Here is a 20827-nt window from a genome sequence, read left to right on the forward strand (position 1 = left end):
TTAATGGCAAAGCTAGGAGCTCCATATGGTGTTCCTAGCCTAACATTATTTTTCTATATACAATAGCTTTATTCATTCATCCATTCATTTGCTCATTTAATAAATATTTTGAGTTTCCAGCTAGGTGATAAGGATATTGTGCTGAACACACCTTCTAACTTCATAGAGCTTAAGACCTGGCAAGGAAAACAAACATTACCTGAATAAGATAGCTAGTTCTAAATTATAATAAGATTACAAAAGCAAAGAAAATTGTAGTAAGCATATATAGCACGTGGACCTGACCTATAGGCAAAAAGTATGGGAAGGTTTGCTCTGAGTATAGGCCATCTAAGCTGAGACAAGATAGGTAAGTATGTTTCAGCTAATCATGGGGGTTAAATGGGGTGCAAGTAGAAGGGAAAGCCTTCTAGGTCAGGGTTTCTCAATCTCAGGATTATTGACATTTTGGGCTGGATAATTCTTTATCATGGGGAGCTTTCTTCTGCATTGTGGGAGGTTTAATAGCATTGCTGACCTCTACCCACTAGATAACAATAACACTCCACCCCCACATTATAATAACCAAATATCCTGGCAGGGGAAAAATCACCCCTGGTTGAAAACCACTATTCTAGACTTAGGAAAAACAGTCACGAGGGGGGCATAGTACTTTCTAGGAGTTGAAACAATTCCAGTGTGACTGGAGCATGGAATGTGAAGTGAAAACTGCTTCTAAATTAAGCAAGGTTCATACTATGCAGGACCTTGAAGATTCTGCTATTTTTTTTAAACTATATTTAAAAAGCACTGGGAATCCAGAAAAGCTTGTGAATGGCAGAGTGGTATAATTCAGATTTATGTTCAGAAAAGATATCTTTCAGAGGTCTAGATCAAAAGTGGGTTAGAGGGGGTCAAGAATATTTGTGAAGGAAGCATTTAAGAGGCTTCTGAAGTAAACTATATAAGAATATAGATAATTACTGTGGAGATGGAGAAAACAATACAGATTCTAGAAATATTTAAGAGAGTTAGTAGGACTTGATAATTGACTGGCTGTTGGAAGTATAGAAAAGAGATTGCCAAAGATGACTGCTAGATTTCTGACTTATGAAACTGTATGGATGGAAGTGTCATTCCATAAAATAGGAAAAATGGAGGAGGATGAAGTTTCAAGCAGAAATTCAAAGTTTACTTGTGATCATAATGAGTTTGAGGTGCTAGTAACATATTCAACTACTCAACAAGCATTTGGATAAATGGACCTGGAGGTCAGAGAAGGGATGTGCATTAAAAAAAGATTTGGGGGCCAGCACCAGTGGCCTAGTGGTTAAGTTCAGCATGCTCTGCTTTGGCAGTCTGGGTTTGGTTCCCAGCAATGGATCTACACCACTCTTCTGCCAGTGGCCATGCTGTGGTGGTGGCTCACATACAAAAAGAAGATTGGCAACTGATGTTAGGTCAAGGTGAATCTTCCTCAGCAAAAAGAGGAAGATTGGCAATAGATGTTAACTCAGGGTGAAACGTTCTCAGCAAACAACAAAAAAATATTTGGAAGTCATCTTCATAGAGGTGGTATGGAATATCTTGGAAATAAACAAGAAAACCTAGAAATAGGTGTAGAATGAAAAAATAGAGGAATCTAGGTCTGAGTCTTGAGGAAATCAGGCAGATAAAAGTCTGATATTAAAAGAAGAGGCTATAAAGAGACTGAAAAGTTGAAGTGAGAAGACAAGCTGAGGACAGAAGTCAAGGGGTCCGAGTATTTCAGGAAGAGGAAAAGCTTAGCTATTTGGAATCTGCTAATAAGTCTGGTAGGGTGAGGATAAAGAAGTGATTATTGAATGAGTGATATATTGATTGCGATGCCCATTTTCATGGAATGGTAGGGGCATAAGCCAATGTATTAATGAGTCACTTAGTGAAGAAATTGAGGAAATTGACAGAGTGAGGTGCTGGCTTTCCTACAACAGGTTGTATGTGAAGGAAGGAGAAAGAACAGTAGTTTGATATGGAATTGTGATTAGGGGAAAAAGTTTTTCCTTTATTTTTTTTTTTTATGATGAGAGAGGCTTGAACATATTTAAATTGTCATGAGAAACTGGAGAGAAGGGTACAGAACTGAGCAGAGAGGAATATTTTCTGGTGCTCTTGAAGGAATGAGAAGGTTAGGATACAGAATGCACATGGAGGCAATGACCGTAGGTAGAGAGGGTGACACTTCGTTTGTAACAGGAGGAAAAAAGAGAGGGTGAGGGCAGCTGCCAATTTTTATTTTCAATTTATTTTGTGGCAACAGTTGAGAACTTCCTGTGTGTTGGCTTTTGTTTTCTCTGTGGAGTCGAAGGCAAAGTCATAAGCTAAGAAGAATAGGGATAGAGGAAAATCTGAGGCTTGAGGGGAGTGGAGAAGGTTTGAAATCTGCTTTTCAAAGAGTAAGGAGGAGGTTGTTCAAAGAGCAGAAGTGGGGGCAGTGATGTCAGCAAGATGGCAGATTAGGAGATACTAGCTTTTGTCACTGCACAAAAACAACAGTTAGCCACCCATGAATGAAAATAGCCCTGGGAGGACTCATGAGTCTAACTAAGGACCCATGGCAACACAATGGAACAAGAAATGGAGAATAAACACACAGAAAGAAAGAGCCACTGTTGCACCCACCCAGGACCAGGGCTGCCACCCTTTTCAACCCTGCACATGCCCCAGAACCTAGAGCTGGGGCCATGCCATGCACACTCATGCTTCAGACAGGTCCCGTAATCACTCCACATGCCTGTACCTCAGACACCAGAGCCACTGCCACAGCAGGTTTGCCTATGCCTCTGACCCCAAGCTGCTGTTGCTCCATGTGTGCTCATACTCTGGACCCTGGATCCCAGATTAATCCATGAGCACTTGCATTGCAATAATTAGGAGAACTGCTGCAGTGGGATCCACACATGTCTACTCTCCAGAACCTGGCTCTGTGATGCCCACACATCAGACACCAGTGCCACTGCCATTACAAGTGTGTGGTGTGCCATGAGCCAAACCTGTCACCAAGAGGAATATCCTTGGCCATGACATCCCTGAGGGAGTAACAGAAACCAGGAGGACCCTGGCAGCCTTTACAACTAAAGACCCTAACAGCACTTGCCACAACTCCAAACACCTACAGCTTTGGCTACTGAGGACCCCTGCAATCTTCAATGATATTGACCTCAGGTGACAGAGACTGCAGTGATGAACCCTCCCTGGAGTCAGAACTGCCCCCATCCCCCTCCCCCACTCTCACCTGTAGGTGAAGGTCTTTCTTTACCTAAACCTGTTGATAAAGTTGAGAAGAGGTGACTCCTTCATTAAATGCTCAGACATCAGCACAAAACTACAAGAAACATCATAGTAACATCAAGAAAATCATAGTAACATGACACCACCAAAGGAACAAAGAAATTTTCCAGTAACTGACTCCAAAGGAATGGAGATCTTAGAATTGCTAAACAAAGATTTCAAAGTAATTATTTTAAGGAAACTCAGTGAGCCACAAGAGAACACAGATAGATAGCTCAATGAAATCAGGAAAACGATACATGAACAAAATAAGTTCAACAATGAGAAGTCATTAAAAAGACCAAACAGATATTCTGGAACTGAAAATACAATGACTGAAATGACAAGTACAATATACAGCATCAATAACACACATGATCAAGCAGAAGAAAGAATCTGCAAATTTGAAGACTTGTCATTTGAAATTACCCAAGTAGAGAAACAAAAAGAAAAGAGAATGAAACAGTGTGAAGAAAGTCTAGTAGATTTATAGGATACCACAAAGAGGACCAATATGCACATTATGGGAATAGCAGCAGAAGAGAGAGAAAGAAAGTGGCAGAAAGCTTATTTAAAGATATAAGGGTGAAAACTTTCCAAATCTGGGGAGCAATGTGGACATCCAGGCTTATGAAGCTCAGAAGTCCCAAGAAGGTTCAACCCAAAGAGGTCTTCAGCAAAACACAGTCTGGTGAAATCCAACAGTGAAAAATCAAAGACAAGGAGAAGTTTGAGAGCAGTAAGAGAAAAGAGACTTGGTTAATACAAGGGGACCTCCATAAAGCTATCGGCAGATGTCTTAGCATAAACTTGGTAGGCTAGGAGAAAGTAGAAGGATAAAATCAATGTACTGAAAGAACAAAATTGCCATCCAAGAATACATTACCCAGCAAAGCTGTCCTTCAGAAATGAAGGAGAGGGGATGATTTTCCCAGACAAACAAAAGCTGAGGGAATTCACCACCACTAGACTTGCCTTACAAGAAATGCAGAAGGGAGTTCTCTAAGCTGAAATGAAAAGATGCTAGTTAGTAATATGAAAATATATGAAAGTAAAAAACTCACTCATTAAAGGTAGTATATAGTCAAGTTCATAAGACTCTAATACTGTAATGAGAACGTGTAAATCACTTTTAACTCTAGTATAAAGTTAAAAGACAAAGTATTAAAAATATCTATAGCTACAATAATTTGTTATTGGATACATAATATAAAAAGATGTAAATTGCAATACCAAATAACATAAAATGTGGAGGGGGTGGAAGTAAATAGGTAGTTTTTGTAGGAAAAGTAAAATTATCAGCTTAAAATAACCTGTTATAACTATAGGATGTTTTATTAAGTCTCATGGTAACCTAAAGACAAAAAACCTGAAGTAGATACAGGAAAGATAAAGAGAAAGGAATCAAAGCATACCACTTCAGAAAATCATCAAATCACAAATGAAGACAGCAAGAGAGGAAGAAAGGAACTATAAAACAGCTGGAAAACAATTAACAAAATGGCAATAGTAAGTGCTTACCTATCAATAATTATTTTAAAAGTAAATGGATTCAAATCTCAAATCAAAATAAATAGAATGGCTGAATGGATTAAAAAAAAAAAAGACCCAACTATTTGCTGCCTACAAGAGACACACATTACTTTTACACACACAGGCGCAAAGTGGAGGGATGGTTAAAGATATTCCATGCAAATGGAAACCCAAAGAGAGTACGGGTAGCTATACTTATAGCAGACAAAATAGACTTTAAGTCAGAAACTGTAACTAGAGACAAAGTTATTATATAATGATAAAGAGATCAATTCATCAAGAGGATATAACACTTGTAAATCTTATTCACCTAACTTTGTGGCACCTAAATATGTAACATAAGTATTAATAGATCTGAAGGGAGAAATAAACAGTAATGCAATAACGGTAGCAAACTTCATTACCCTTCTTTCAACAATGGATAGATCATCTAGACATAAAATCAGTAAAGAAACACTGAACTTGAACTACACTTTAGACAAAACGGACCTAACAGGCATGTAGAGAACATTCTATCCAACAGCAGCAGAGTACACATTTTTTCTCTAATACACATGGGATATTCTCCATGATAGATCATATGTTAGGCCACGAAATAAGTCTTTACAAATTTAAGGAGGTTGAAATCATATCAAGTATCTTTTCCAAACAGTGGTATGAAACTAAAAATCAATAACAGGAAGGAAACTGGAAAATTCACATGTATGTGGAAATTAAACAACACACTCCTGAACAATCAAAAGGTCTAAGAAGAAATCAAAGGAGAAATAGGAAAATATTGTAAAATAAGTGAAAATGGAAACATGGAAACAAAGCATACCAAAATTTGTGTGATGCAGCAAATGCAGTTTTAGGAGGGATGTTTATAGCAAGAAAGGCCTACAGTAGGAAAAAAGAAAGATCTCAAATAAATAACCTAACTGTGCACCTTAAGGAATAGGAAAGGAAGAACAAACTAAGCCCAAAGTTAGCAGAAGGAAGGAAATAACAAAGATGAGAATGGAAATAAATGAAACAGAGACTAGAAAAGCAAGAGAAAAGATCAACACATCTAACAGCTGGTTTTCTGAAAAGATAAACAAAATAGACAAATCTTTAGATAGAGTAACTAAGAGAAAAAGAGAAGACTCAATTAAAATCAGATATGAAACAAGAGACTTTATAATGGGTACCACAGAAATACAAGGGCTAACAAGAGACAATTATGAACAATGATACACAAACAAATTGGATAACCTAGAAGAAATGGATAAATTCCTGGAAACATACAACCTACCAAGACTGAATCATAAAGAATTAGAAATCTGAACAGATCAATAAGTTAAGGAAATTGAATTAGAATCAGAAATCCCCCAACAAAGAAAAGTCCAGGGACAGATGACACCACTGGTGAATTCTACCAAATGGTTAAAAAAGAATTAATACCAATCCTTCTCAACTCTTCCAAAAAATTGAAGAGGAAAAAACCCTTCCAAACTGATTTTACAAGGTCAGTATTACCCTGATATCAAAGCCATACAAGGACACTACAATAGAAGAAAATTACAAGCCAATGTTGCTGATGAACATAGATGCAAAAATCCTCACAAAATACTAGTAAACTGAATTCAACAGCATGTTAAAAGGTCATACACCATGATCAAGTGGGATTTATCCCCAGGATGCAAGGATAGTTCAGCATATATAAATCAATAAATGTGATATGCAGCTCTATTGGAATGAAAGGTAAAACTTATATAATCATCTCAATAAATGCAGAAAAAGCATTTGACAAAATTCAACATCCTTTTGTGATAAAAAACTCTCAACAAATTAGGCATAGAAGGAATGTGACTCAACATAATAAAGGCCGTATATCACAAGCTCACAGCTAACATCATACTCAATGGTAAAAAGCTGAAAGCTTTCTCTCTAAGATCAGGTACAAGACAAGTGTGCCCAGTCTTACTACTTTTATTCAACATAGTACTAGAAGTCCTAGTGCAAGCAATTAGGCAAGAAAAAGAAATAAAAGGCATCCAAATTAGAAAGGAAGAGGTAAAATTGCCTCTCTTTGCAGATAACATGCTCTTATATATGGAAAATCCTAAAGACTACACCAAAAAAACTGTTAGATCTAATCAATAAATTCATTAAAGTTGCAGGATACTAAATCAACATACAGAAATCAGTAGCATTTCTTTACACTTACAACAACATATCTGAAAGAGAAATTTAGAAAATAATCCCGTTTACAGTAGCATCAAAAAGAGTAAAATACTTAGACATAAATTTAAGCAAGGAGGTGAAAGATCTGTACACTGAAAATTATAAAAGGTTGATGTAAGAAATTGAAAAGACACAAATAAATGGAAAGATATTCCACGTTCATGGATTAGAAGGATTAATATTTTTAAAATGTCCATACTACCAAAAACTGTGTACAAATTGATTGCAATCTGTATCAAAATTCCAATGGCATTTTTCACAGAAATAGAAAAAAAACACTTAATATTTATTTTGAATCACAGAAGACCCTGAATAGCCACAGAAATCTTGAGCAAGAAGAATTAAGCTGGAGGCATCAAACTTCCTGATTTCAAATTGTATTACAGAGCTCTGGTAATCAAAACAGTATTGTACTGGCATGAAAACAGACAAATAGAACAATGGAACACAATAGAGAGCCCAGAAATAAACCCTTGCATATATGGTCAACTGATCTTTGACAAAGGCGCCAAGAACATAATAGAGAAAGGGTAAATGGTGTTGGGAAAACTGAATATCCACAAGGAATAGAATGAAATTGAACCCTTATCTTAAGCCATACATAAAAATCAACTCAAAATGGGTTAAATACTGAAACATAGGACCTGAAATTATAAAAGCCCTAGAAGGGAATATAGGCAAAAACTCTCTGACATTGATCTTGGCAATGATTTTTTGGATATGATACCAAAAGCATAGGCAACAAAAGAAAAAATACACAAATGGAATGGGACTACATCAAACTAAAGAGTTTTTGCACAACAAAGGAAAAATCAACAAAATTAAAAGACAATGTATAGAATGAGAGAAAATATTTGCAAACTGTATGTCTGATAAGGGGTTAATATTCAAAATGTCTAAGGAACTCATGTAACTCAATAGCAAAAAAATAAATAACCTGATTTTAAAATAGACAAAAGACCCAAATAGAAATTTTTCCAAAGAAGACATGCAAGTGGCCAACAGGTATAGGAAAAAATGTTCAGCATCACTAATTATCAGGAAAATGTGAATCTAAACCTCAATGAAATATCACCTTATACGTGTTAGGATGGCTATTATCAAAAAGTCAAAAGATAGCAATTTTTGGCAAGCATGTGGAGAAAAGAGAAACTTTCTATACTATTGATGGGGATGTAAATTGATACAGACATTATGGAAAAAAGAATGGAGGTCCCTTAAAAAATTAAAAATAGAACTACAATATGATCCAGCAATTCTATTTTGGGGTATATTTCAAAAGGAAATTAAATCAGTATTTTGAAGAGATATCTGTACTCCCATGTCCTTTGCAGCATTATTCACAGTAGCTATAATATGGAAACAGCCTAAGTGTTTGTCAATGGATGAATGATTAAAGAAAATTTGGTGTTTGTGTGTATTGATAAATATATACATAATGGAATATTATTTGGGGCCTTAAAAAGGAATAAAATCCTGTCATATGCTACAAGATGGATGGACCATTATTCTACATGAAATATGCCAGACACAGAAAGACAAATACTGCATGATTTCACTTACATGTGGAATCTAAAAAAAAGTTGAACTCTTATTAACAGAGAGTAGGATGGTGTTTACCAGGGGCTGAGGTGGTGGAGGAGAGTGGGGTGGAATGGAGAAAAGGGGAGATGTTGATCAAAGGGTACAAACTTTTAGTTATAAGATGAGTAAGTTCTGAAGACCTAATGTAGAACATGATGGCTATAGTTAATAATGTATTGTATACTTGAAATTTACTACAAGAGTAGACCTCAAGTGTTCTCACCACACACACACACACACACACACACAAAAGGTAACTGTATCATGTGATGGATATATTAATTAGTTTGATTGCAGTAACCGTTTCACAATGTATACCTATATCAAAGCATCATGTTAGACACCTTAAATATATGCAATTTTTGTCAATGATACCTCAGTAAAGCATAAAAAATAAATGAAAGTAACAATAGTAGACCCATTACTTACTTAAGAAAATAAGCAGAGGTAGGATTATCAGGTAGTTTTGGGGGCCACCTGTGGCTTTTCACTTGTTTATTTCCAGCTGCTCATCAATCTATCAGTTCATGAAAAATAATTAAACACCATTATGTGTCCAAGGAAAATATTTTCCAGGACACACATGTCTTTTATTCTTAAAAAGCTTAAAATGGGGTTAAGGAGATGAATCTTAGGTACAAGAAGCAATGAGAGAACAATACAAGGCAGTGTATAATCAAGTACTAAATTGGGTAGAACAGACAATACATGCTATAGGCATTCAGAAAAAGGAATCTGTGTGAGCTGGTGTTATCAAGGAAGATCTCACAAAAATATGGGCCTGATCTGATCATTAAGGGATGACAAGATTTTGAGATGGTATGTCTTGAAGCCTCATTTTTTTGTCCTTTGTGTAAAATATGTTCATCCCATTGTCTTTCCAGTCCTATATGTTAGAATCTGTGATTGCTTGGAAGGCCAGCATTCTTGGATTTTTCTTTCTTCAGAAATCCAGAAGATTAGTCTTTTTATACTCCAAAGGTGTATGTAGGAGCTCTTTAGACTATGTAGGAAGCTGGGTAATTGTGGTGGGGAATTTAAAGGGATCTTTGCAACTGTCTTTTCCTAAATCTACATTTGCTCTCCTTGAATACAAAGGGGTGATGACAATATCTTCTAGCCTGATGTGAGGATCAGAAATCAAATGAGACTTCATGAACCAAAGCAAGAGTACTCCTAGGCATACACAGTAGTATGTATAGCAGAGGATACTCGAAGACGTGGGATAAACATTGCACAGTCTACTTGGCTTATAAAATCTTGTGGTCAGTAGGTAATATAAAGCATTACTTTATAACAAATACAGAGATATCGTTGACTTGAATTTAACATTTATATGAATTTTTTTTTATTAAGGTTATGAAAGTTAACATCCTTGTGAAATTACAGTTGTGCATCATTATTAGTCATGTTGTAGGTACACCACTTCACCCCTAGTGCCCTCCGCCCACCCCCCCTTTATATGAATTTTTAAGACAACAAGTGAGACATTAAAGATATTCCACTTTGTTTTTATACCCTCAAGGGTGATAAATGCATTCTCTCTTCCTTTAGGGATAGTTTGGTAGAAAATGCTGAGAAGCTCTGAAATGCTTTGTAATTTGTAAATCAGTTATTATTATCTCTGAAAAGCTCCAAGGAGGATGCAAGAAATTCCAATGATATTAAATCAATTCAGGGATTATAGTGAGAGACCAAACTTCCTGAGAATCTCCTTTAGGGCTGATTGGAAATCCTAGGGAAGTCCTAGAAGGTGTACAAACCCATGCAGGGAATCTTCTAGATATTTAGAAGTTAGTTAAGAGGAGTGATAACAGCTTTTTATCTTTCTCCTTACCTCTATCATTTCAGTCTTCTTTACATTAAAAACTACTACTGATTAAATTTACTTTGTACCAGGTGCTAGACCATCAGTTTGCAGACCATATTTATTTTAAACCTTACAACATCCCTGTGAAGTAGGTTTCTTATCTTTATTTTGCAGAGGAATACTCTGTGGCAGAGAGAGGTTATGTAATTTTCCCAAGGTCACACAGCTCCTTAAGTGGCAAAAGAGGAATTTAAACCCAAGTCGTTCTCGTATTTGTCTTTTTACTCCAAATTCTAAGAGCTGTTAGAGTCTCTAAGAGGGAAAGGATGCTAAGTTCTAAGATGTTATATGGATCCTTGCTCAACTGGCATCCATCTCAGTCTTAAGGCTCCACTCTAGAATGGGTCTCATTTGCCCTGTAGTCATTTTCTCCACACTCTCCCCTCCAAGGCTAATTCCTCTACCTGTACTCTAGAGTCCATCTCTTCCTACTTTTGCGGGAGCCTTAGCTGTCAGTTTTCCTCTCTTCCTTTAGCAAAGTGGTTCTTAGCTTACATGAAAATCACCTGAAGGGCTTAACAAATATTCCTAAGCCACTTACGTAGAGTTTCAGATTTGGTAGGTCTGGGGTGTGACCTGAGAATTTGCACTTCAAATTCCGAGTTTATGCTGATGCTGCTAGCAGAAAGACCAGACTCTAGAGCAGGGAATGACAAACCACAAGCTAAGGAATGTTTTTACATTTTTAAATGGTTGAAAAGTATCAAAACAAGAATAATATAAAATAATGATGTGTGAACATTATAGGAACTTCAAATTTTAATATTTATTAATAAAGTTTTATTGGAACGTGTGTAATGACTATGGCTGCATTTTTACTCAACATCAAAGTTGAGTAGTTGTAATAGAGCTGATTAGTTGTGACAGTGATTGTATGGCCTGTAAGCCTAAAATATTTGCTATCTGGCCCTTTACATAGTCAGTTTGCTGATTCCTGCTCTAAGCCTAATTCTCAATCCTAGCTGAACGTTGGAATCACCTGAGGAGCTTTATAGACTACTGATGCCTGAGTATCACCCCCAGAGAAATTCTGATTTAATTGGTCTGGAGTACAAATTAGTGGATCCTTAACATTTAAACCTATGTAATTTGTCCTGCCTAAATAAAACAAAACAAAAAGCAAGCAAACCTACCAAAGTTACCCTGCCTGCAAGAAAGGACTAGATAAACCAGTCTTATTTTATAGATAAGGAAAATGTCCAGAAATATGAATTATTTGTCCATGTTAACAGATATTGTTGTTGTTATTATATTATTAAGCCATTATAATTACATATTGCTTTAATATTTTCAAAAAATATTTTATAGGGACCGACCCCATGGCCTAATGGTTAAGTTCAGTGTGCTCCATTTGTCAGCAACCATGTTGTGGCAGTGACCCACATACAAAATAGAGAAAGAGTGACAACAGACGTTAGCTCAGGGCGAATCTTCCTCAGCAAAAAAAAAAAAAAAAAATTACAAAGACTAAGTTATATTCTGAAAAGTATTATATGCTTGTCTTAGTCCATTTGGGCTGCTATAACAAAGTACTATATACTGGGTGCCTTATCAGTAACAGAAATTTATTTCTCTCAGTTCTGGAGCCCGGAAGTTCAAGATCAAGGTGCCAGCAGATTTGATGTTTGGTGAGAGTCCATTTTCTGGTTCATAGACAGTGGCCTTTTCACTGTGTCCTCACATAGTGGAAAGGGCAAGGGAGCTTTCTGGGGCCTCTTTTATCAGGACACTAATCCCATTCATGAGGACCTCCCAAAGACCTCACTTCCAAAAACCATTACACTGGGGATTAGGTTTCAACATATGGGTTTTAGGGGAACACGTTCTGTCTATATCAGTGTTCATTGTAAATAGAAGAAATGTAAACTAAATATGTATAGATGTCTGGTTCTAAATTTGGTGCATAAGGTAAAAATTGACTAAAGTCAAGTTTACTTGATAGCCACTTTTTCATTAAATAATTAAATGAAGTAGTTGGCTTGTGTTTAATGGCCATGCTTTAAGAAAAATACGTTACACACCAGAATTACATGCATTCCAAGGAGATGTCCACACTACAAAAGGCACTCGGGAACTAAGATCAACTCAGGAATTGGTAGATCCCCATCCCTCGTGTGATGATCATTCTCTAACCCGTGTTCATTGAGTGCAACAATAGGCAAATCCCCTCGTAGGTCCTAGTATTTCCTCCCTTCCTATGTTTTTGTTTCTCTCATTTACTGAGAGAGGATAGTTGTATAAGTAGTTCATTGTGGGTGAGTATATGGAAGTATATAGAAGGGTATAAAGTGAAAAGTAATGTCTTACTTCCCTCCCTAACCCAAGTCCCAATCTCCAGTGATCAATGGAGTCAAAATTTTACACAGACACACACACAAACACACATGCATCTACCACAATTGTATATGAATATGCACACAAATATAGGCTCATACTATACAAACTCTTTGGCAACATTTTTACATTTAACATTATAACTTGGACATCTTTAGATGTAAGAATATGTACATGTACCTTATATTTATCTGTTAATTGCATAGTATTCTGTCGTGTGTATATATATATATATATACACACGTATATATGTTTATGTGTTTATATCTATATCTGTATATATCTAGGACTAATTCCTAGAAGTTGAAATTGAATCACTACATGAAAGAGAATTTGCCTTTTTAAATATTTAATAGATTACCTTCCAAAAAGTTTTCACTAATTAATGCATCTCAATTAGTACTTCATATATCAATTTAAAAAAATCTTTTCTCATTTTTATGCTTTTCCCTAAACATGAATGAGGTGGAGCATGTTTAATGTGTTTTGTGGTCTTTTTGTATGTTGCCATTTTGTGTCCGTTGCCTATTTTTTCATTCAATTTTATATTTTTCCTTAGTGATTTATGAAAATTCTTTGTATTTTAAGGAAATTTGCCATTGAATATGTTGCAAATATTTTCCCTGTTTATCATTTGTCATTGTATATAATTCAGCTAAGTGGAAGTTTTATATAGTCACAATATTGTTTATTTTTTCTTTTATGGCTTCAGGCTTCTCCACTGTAATATTATACAAGACCAAAACCAAAACCAAATCTATATTTTCTTCTAACATGTTTATGGTTTCACTTTTCATAGTTAAATCTTTGATGCATCTAGACTATTTTAATGATAGGATTCATCTTTAATCTTCTCAACGACACTATGAATTAAGTACTATCCCCAATTTATAAATCTCCATTTTACAAATGGTGAAAGAAAGGATCTGACATGGAAATAATTTTTCAGAACTACCGGCTTGTGAGTTTTGGAGCCTAGATTTCCTATGCTGCCTCCAAAGATATCTAGCCAGTTACAAGTTCCTTCTGCAATAGCAAATGTTATTCTTTTAGGAGGTACATGGCCCTGTTGAAGCCTTTGCCTAAAAATAGAGAATACTTTTTAGTGGGACACTGTCTTTGTAGTTAATGCCTCATTTCCTGCATCTATAAAATGAGACTAATATCCTAGTACACTTAGGAAAATAAGGCAGTAAATCTACAGGTATGGCCCATGTCTGTACTGGGGTGCTGTGGGATGGATAAGTGGACGTGGGAGTTTTAAGTGGGACTGCAAGGCTGAGAGCCTTTCTTTAGAATGGATACACATTAACACTGTATCTGAAGTCCTATCAAAAGTCCTCCCTGATTGCCTTAGTAGGGAAACCTGCATGTACTTTTTCACCTGTAACTTCATTTTTGTTTAATCCGTGCCTATGAACTGTTCTGAGATTTGTAACATTTCCAGTTATTTTGCTCTGTCTCTCCTGGGCCATCCAAATACCCCAGGGTCTATTAAAATAAAAATAAAAAAGATATAAAGTTGCTTCCTCCCACAATTCCTAATGGAAAAAAATTAATAATACTTATCCACAGGTTGAAAAATTGGTTTTCAAAAATTCTCTGAACCCTCAATAGAAAAAGGCATTTTTAAATTCTTCTGTTTTCCATGGCATTGAGTTGCTATGTTTGGGTTCATTTATTGGGAAGAGCTGCAGGAAATGTGACCTGCTATGACCTCGAGAGGGGAAAGTGTTATTAACTGAAATGCTTGGTTCTGCATTTAAAGCCATTAATAAAAATTGTGGAATTATGAGAGTTGGGCATCCATGTCAATGTTTTGATGTCCTGAAGTCACTGGTTGTGTTGTGAGTGGTTACAATTTGTGATTACCTAGACTTATATGACAGACGGAACTGGGAATCAAATTAAGTGCCTGCCTTCTCTTACGATGCTAAAGAATCTCCAGCTTAAGACAAGATCGTCTTTTTCCTTCCTAAAAAAAGGCACAAACAATGACAGCCCAAAATAGCTATTTAGTCAGAACTGACGACACTTTCTGAACGCTTGTCATTAAGAGAGGAATAGAAAATCCTGCTTTACTTCTTCCTTTAATTTCTTTCCCTTAAATACCTTGCTTCCTCTTGAAGCTGTCTCACCTGATTGCCCAGGAGAAATGCCCAGTGGCTCTGACAGTGCCTCAGCACCACTGCAGGCTCCAGAGGGGAGGTGGCTTATGCAAAACATATTAAAGAAAAATCCTAAAAGTCACTGCAGCTTTTTCTAGTGAGTTATGCTGATCTTCCCTGTTGCTGTAAGCTGATGGGGAACGTCGTGGCAAAGACATAACCGCTCTTTTTCCTCCCACTATTTTTGCTGCAGTCAGAACTGTTCATTTCTGCCTGCATTTCGCCAGATAGCTTTAGAATTCTAGCTGAGCATTAGGGCTTCCTAAGGCTGAAAATAAGAGTTTAGAACCTTAAATTGGACTTTGTCCTTTTGGCTTGGTAAAAATTGAGTTAATTTGCAGCATTCAATGCCTGACAGGAATGACAACAGACAGTAGAATCTGATGATGTTTTTGAATTAAGTTTTTTTCCCCCCTTATGGATTCATGGGGGAGAAGCTTTTATTTTTCTTTCTTGCTCTCTCCTTTCCAGAGCCAGCTGAACATATTACATTCAGCAGCAGTGGCTACTGAATCTGTTGTTATGTTATTCCCTAAAATCTTCTGTCTTCATTCCAATCCCATCCTGTATTATTGATTGTCATTTACTAATAAAGCTTAGTTTTGGAAAATTGGATGCATTGTCTTATTAGTGAGCCTAGCAAGTTTAGATATCCCTGAAAGATGTAACAGATATTACAGGACAGGGAAGTAAGAAAAGGTGGTACTTCTCAGCCATGTAAGTGCAGATCAACCCAGGGAAACTAAGCTTACATGTTAGGGGACTTTATGAGATAGTGATCCTTTGGTCTTGGTCCTATTTCACATGGAAAAGCAGAGTGAGACGTGTTTGCAGTGATTTGTAGTGTTTGCCAAACAGGGTGCTGCATCAGAATAGCCTGGAATAGAGTGCAGAGCCCATATTAAACCTCCGAAGGGAAAAGGATTTCCTCTTCATTTACAGTCTGCCCGATGCAATCTCATTGTAAAGTATCTAATAGGATAACACCAGGGCTCTCCAGAAATATAAGTAACTCATTGGTTAAATTTCAATTCTTCACCTTTCCCCCCCTCCTTCCTGGGTGAGCTCATTTCCCCCTCCCGGTTTTTTTTTTTTTTCTTTTTTAACCCAGTGATTTAAAATGCTAGAAGGAAAAGCAACTGAAGTCTTAACTTTCAGATGCTGAATTCCCAGCTAATTGAAATTACTGGGCATAATGCTATATATAGCCAATGAAGAGATTTTGAGCTCTCACTCAGTGCCTTCAAGACATGTCGTTTTGTAGTCAGAGAAAACAGAGATCAATGCATTTTCAAACTGACAGAGGGAACGGATGCTCCTTAGTAGCACATGCCCAGGATCGTGTGTGTGGGGCTTGCGCTGTGCTGAGAAGCTGAATACCGGTCCATATGCTCCTTATTTACTGCAATGTTCTTTGCATGTTACTGTGCACTCCGGACTAACGTGAAGGTAAGAGGAGGCGAGCCGGCAACTGGGCACAATATACATGTTAAACCAGCTGCAGAAAATGTCTACCTTGTGTAGCTTCAGGACTTTTCGGATTGCTGGCTGAGCAGGCAGATTATTACAGGTGGTTGCAAGGGCTTTGTTTTATTGTTGCCATGCAGCCTCGCTGGGGGAGCATGTTGGAACGCTGCTGTGAAGTGACCTTCAGGTTTAACTGTTTGTAATTCAGGTTCACGCTCTCACTTGGGGAGTGGAGAGGGGGGAGGAAAAGATGAAAATTATTTAGGTAGGCCAGAACCAAGAAATCAGAGAAGGTAAAAAGCTATAGAGCATGCTTTAGATTAGGATTTAAAGTCTTTCTTTTAAAAAGTGCCGTGAGCTGCCTGTGTTCATGCAGCTTAATTGTTTAAGAGCCAGGGATTAAATTTAGTGGCTGTAATGGCATTAGGATGTAATCTGTGGGATACCTGACCATCCTGTTCATCTAAACAAATTATTAGCATTGGAAGTTGGTGATAGTGATCATACACATCCTCAGCTAGGTGGGCTAGTTGCTTCAGCCGCGTGGGCGCCGTTGCCCCGGCATTGTCACCCTGCTGACATTCACTTGCTGTAGCTAATGAGCCTCTGAAGTTGAGCCTAAGTTTGGGAGATTTACCCCCTGTCAGGAAGGAAGGCGATATTATTGGAGAGGTTTTCTGACACTGTGTTCATTCAGCACTGAGTCAGACAGGCCAGCTGTGGAATTCCAGTTGCATAATTTAAGTGAATTACATCCTCTGTTAGCATTTTGAACTTGTATTTCTTGTTGAAGGAAGTCCAAAAGGAAAGTGATTGCATTTCAGAAAAAAATTTTAAAAGGCAGTTGCCTTAATACTTAAAATAGGAATCTTTAAAAAAAAAAAAAGTTAATGTAAACTGTTTCCCTGTCTTATTATACTGGGGAAGTATTTTAATGTGTCTGGGTACTAAAGTTTCATTTTCTATGTTTAGAAGTTTTATTAGAGGACTTCCTGCTGCTCACTCTTTTGTAAACCTTTTTATTTTCTGTTTGAATTTCAAACAGGTAGTATTTATATTTTGATGACCAATTCTTTTACAACTAAAGCCTGGAAGCTTTCTGTGGATCATTTTGCAGAGTTCTACAGAATTTACTTTTTACTACTTGTAAGATTAACTTCAGCAATTTTTTTCCATGCATGTGATGGATATAGTAAACAACATGAAAAGAGATATTTAAAAACCTAGAGAGTATGCCCAAATATCAACTTTGATTTCTCCATCATCATCTCCTGTTCCAAATTATGGGTATGACATGCATTGTTTTGTAAACTCAGTGAATTGTATTTTCCCTCCTCATCTTTTCTGAAGGAGAAAAGTGCTTTTTTTCAGAGAAATCTTCATAAATAGAGATAACTATTGTTTTGATACTTCATTGTTATATATCAGAAGTGCAGGAAAACCTGAGTCCAAAGTTCCTCTGATAGAGGTTTTGGGAAATCCCTTTTTTACTCTCTACTAATCTTGGTCTTTGTAAGTTTACCTTTAAATTTTTCTCACAAATTCGTAAGCAAAGGAAGGAAGACTTTAACCAACAATATCTTAGTTCAGATGACTTTTGGATAATAAATTCTTAGCAGTTTTGCTAATCTCTACTGAGATATAAACACTTCTGACACATTAATTAGTAGAAACTCAGACCACGTACATTGCCACATACAACATATATAACTTTGCTTTAAATAGTTTAACTTCAATTCTAAGTGTGTTTATGACCTGTCAATAATTACCTCTTGCACTTTCTTGTATATTTTATAATTTTCTTTTAGAATTATCTTTTCCTTCTGAGATAGCAAGCTTTGCAAAAGATTTTGCAATTTACTCACGGTCTGATATTTTACCAAGTTGGCACAACAGTCTTACCTGATACCTTTATTTTTAATTTTTCTTTTATTTTATATTACATTTTAAAACTATTTGATTTCATTTCCATTTTGCCCAGAATTATTTATTTGCTTGGTTCTGGTAAAGTCTCTTTTATAGTGTGATAGCTTCTCAAGTTGCCATGATTTAACATGACTAGTGTTACAGTGACCTAAAACTTTAAGGTGGTTAAAAGTCAAAGGATAGAAACATCTCTTGTCTATTTTTTTCTGCACAGAGTAAGCCACTAATGTCACAATCTTTTATTCCAGAGTGATTGTTTTGTTAATTGGACCTCTATAATATAGAATACTCAAAAGGATCTTTTGAGAGTGGCATCTTTTAATATATTTCATGTATGTTTTTATGTAATAATCAAGGTATTAAATCTGGAGTACATGTATAATATACATAGATGTATCACACATACACTTATAGATATCAGAATGTGACTCATGTCACCATTTATTCATTCATCTATCAAAAACTTTTGAGGTGATTTATGCACTGTGCTAGAGTCTGGGAAACTGAAATCAATAGAAAACAGTGCTTGCTTTCAAAAAGCTTCCACTCTTGGAAGGGACACAACGATATAAACAAATAAGTGGTTTGAAGTATTACAGGACAAGTAATGGACATCTATGCAGGGCGTTGTAGGGACAAAACACAACAGAACACTGGCCGACTTTGCATGGACTGCTCAAGAAAGGTTTCACTGTGAAGTCACCTCTGAGGTGAATCTTGACTAATGGAGTTTTGCCAAGCAGCCTGGAGTGAGGAAGGCATGACTGGTAGAGGGAATGACAAAAGCATGGAACTAAGAAGCAGAGCACTTTGAAGAACTATAAATAGTTTGAAATGGATGGAGTATGGGGTCTTGCAAGGCTGAACAGTGAACTAATAGGGTGAAACAAATAAATGGGAGCTAAAGCCAATGCAGTGAGAATTAACTGAATGATCATCACAATCTAACTCTTTAGAAAGTGTGTTACTTTGGCACCTATTTCTAGAAAGAGAGCTTTCTACAGAAAGAAAATAATTGAAAGCATCTTGCCAAAGGACGTTATTCATGTTCTGTGTTTTCTTGTTAGCTTTAAGTTGTTCGAATCTGGTAAACATTCATATCATATTGGCTTATGTTTATCTTTTAACTTTTTAAAGAATATGACTAGAACAATTTAATCTGAGTCTTCTCACACAAAAAGCAGTAATGTGATCATTATATAGATGTATAATTCTTCTTCCATCTCAAATTCCCCATGTTGTACAAAAAGTACCTCTTTGATAAGAAAACGTGTGCAAAGTTTGTTGCACAATTATTTTGTCTATAGAAATGGCTCTATTTTTTAAGTACTGATATTGATGATAGTAACTTACATCCAAGTGATACCTTTTGATTTTCTAAATAATTTTATGGTCCTCATCTTATTATTTCCCTCTTTCATCCTGCTACTACGAACATACCCTACACTAAACAACCCACAATCTCTGAAGTATGAATGGCAAGTGTTAGACCGATTTCACAGATAAGAAAGCTAAGGTAGAGAGAGGAAATAGCCGGTTACTCAGTTCCACACTGTGTTAGACTCAGACCTAGTGCAGGGCTCAGGTCTCTTGACCTCTGATCTACTGCTCAGTCTAGTAAATCCTGCTGCCTACATCACAGATTCAAGAATTCTACTCTTTTATTTTTGAAATTCCTTGAGGGTACATACAAGAACTTTTTAGAAAAGGAGTGTAGCAGAATGATTTTAAAGCATGGGTTTTGGGGATTCCAAAAGAACTATGTTTGGGTCTATCTCCCCCATTTATTGCATAAAAACTTTTTTTCATCTGTGAAATAGAGATAATAATTGCTTTTAGCTATTATAATAATCATTTGAGATAATGCATGTAAATACTGTAAAAAGTGTTTTTAGAATACAGTAAGTACTCAATCAATTTAACTCATAATTGATAAAGCTGAGGCCACTGAATAGGAGTAAAACTTTGGAGTTGCTTTCAATAAGATTCATGTTAGGAAATTCTAGGAATGAGCTCAATTAAAATAAATCTGTAATTAGTAAGAAATGTATTTGGATATAATATCCCCTCTCCTACCACTGTCACCATCACTACCACACGTGCACAGATGCTAGCATGTCAACTCCATGGAAGCTGGGATTTCACTTTGTTTTGTTCATGCCTATATTTCATCAGCATCAAGAACAATGCCAGGTATATAGTAGGTGCTCAATAAATATTTGTTAAATGATTGCATTAACTGAGTTAATGCTTGTTAAGTTATTTTGAGGGAAAGAAAAAACAAAACCACATTCTTTGAAGTCGTGTAGGCTTGGGTTTGAATACTGGATTTGGGCAATCACAAACCACTTGCACTATGTCACGTACTCTTTTGGATTTATACAGCCAAGTTGTAGAGCTAGGTTGGAGAGAATCAATAATTTAAACTAAAACAGTTTATTGAATGCCT

At 36.3% G+C, this 20827-nt stretch overlaps 1 protein-coding gene across 13 annotated transcripts in view; it reads left to right on the top strand.

The window, feature by feature from the left end:
• The window catches only part of DLG2 (discs large MAGUK scaffold protein 2), a 1809506-nt gene that overhangs the window by 520141 nt on the left and 1268538 nt on the right, over positions 1-20827 (top strand). For 2 of the 13 annotated variants that reach the window (XM_070490535.1, XM_070490536.1), the window contains exon 1: positions 16262-16434. The exons of 10 other annotated variants lie outside the window; for them this stretch is intronic. In XM_070490535.1, the coding sequence (XP_070346636.1) occupies positions 16393-16434 (42 nt within the window). In that variant the 5' untranslated portion in view covers positions 16262-16392. Of the gene's footprint in view, positions 1-16097; positions 16435-20827 lie in introns of those variants that run through there. One more of the 13 variants, XM_070490537.1, reaches the window with a different exon arrangement.

The sequence above is a fragment of the Equus asinus genome, chromosome 20 (assembly GCF_041296235.1).
Source record: "Equus asinus isolate D_3611 breed Donkey chromosome 20, EquAss-T2T_v2, whole genome shotgun sequence".
Lineage (NCBI taxonomy): Eukaryota > Metazoa > Chordata > Mammalia > Perissodactyla > Equidae > Equus > Equus asinus.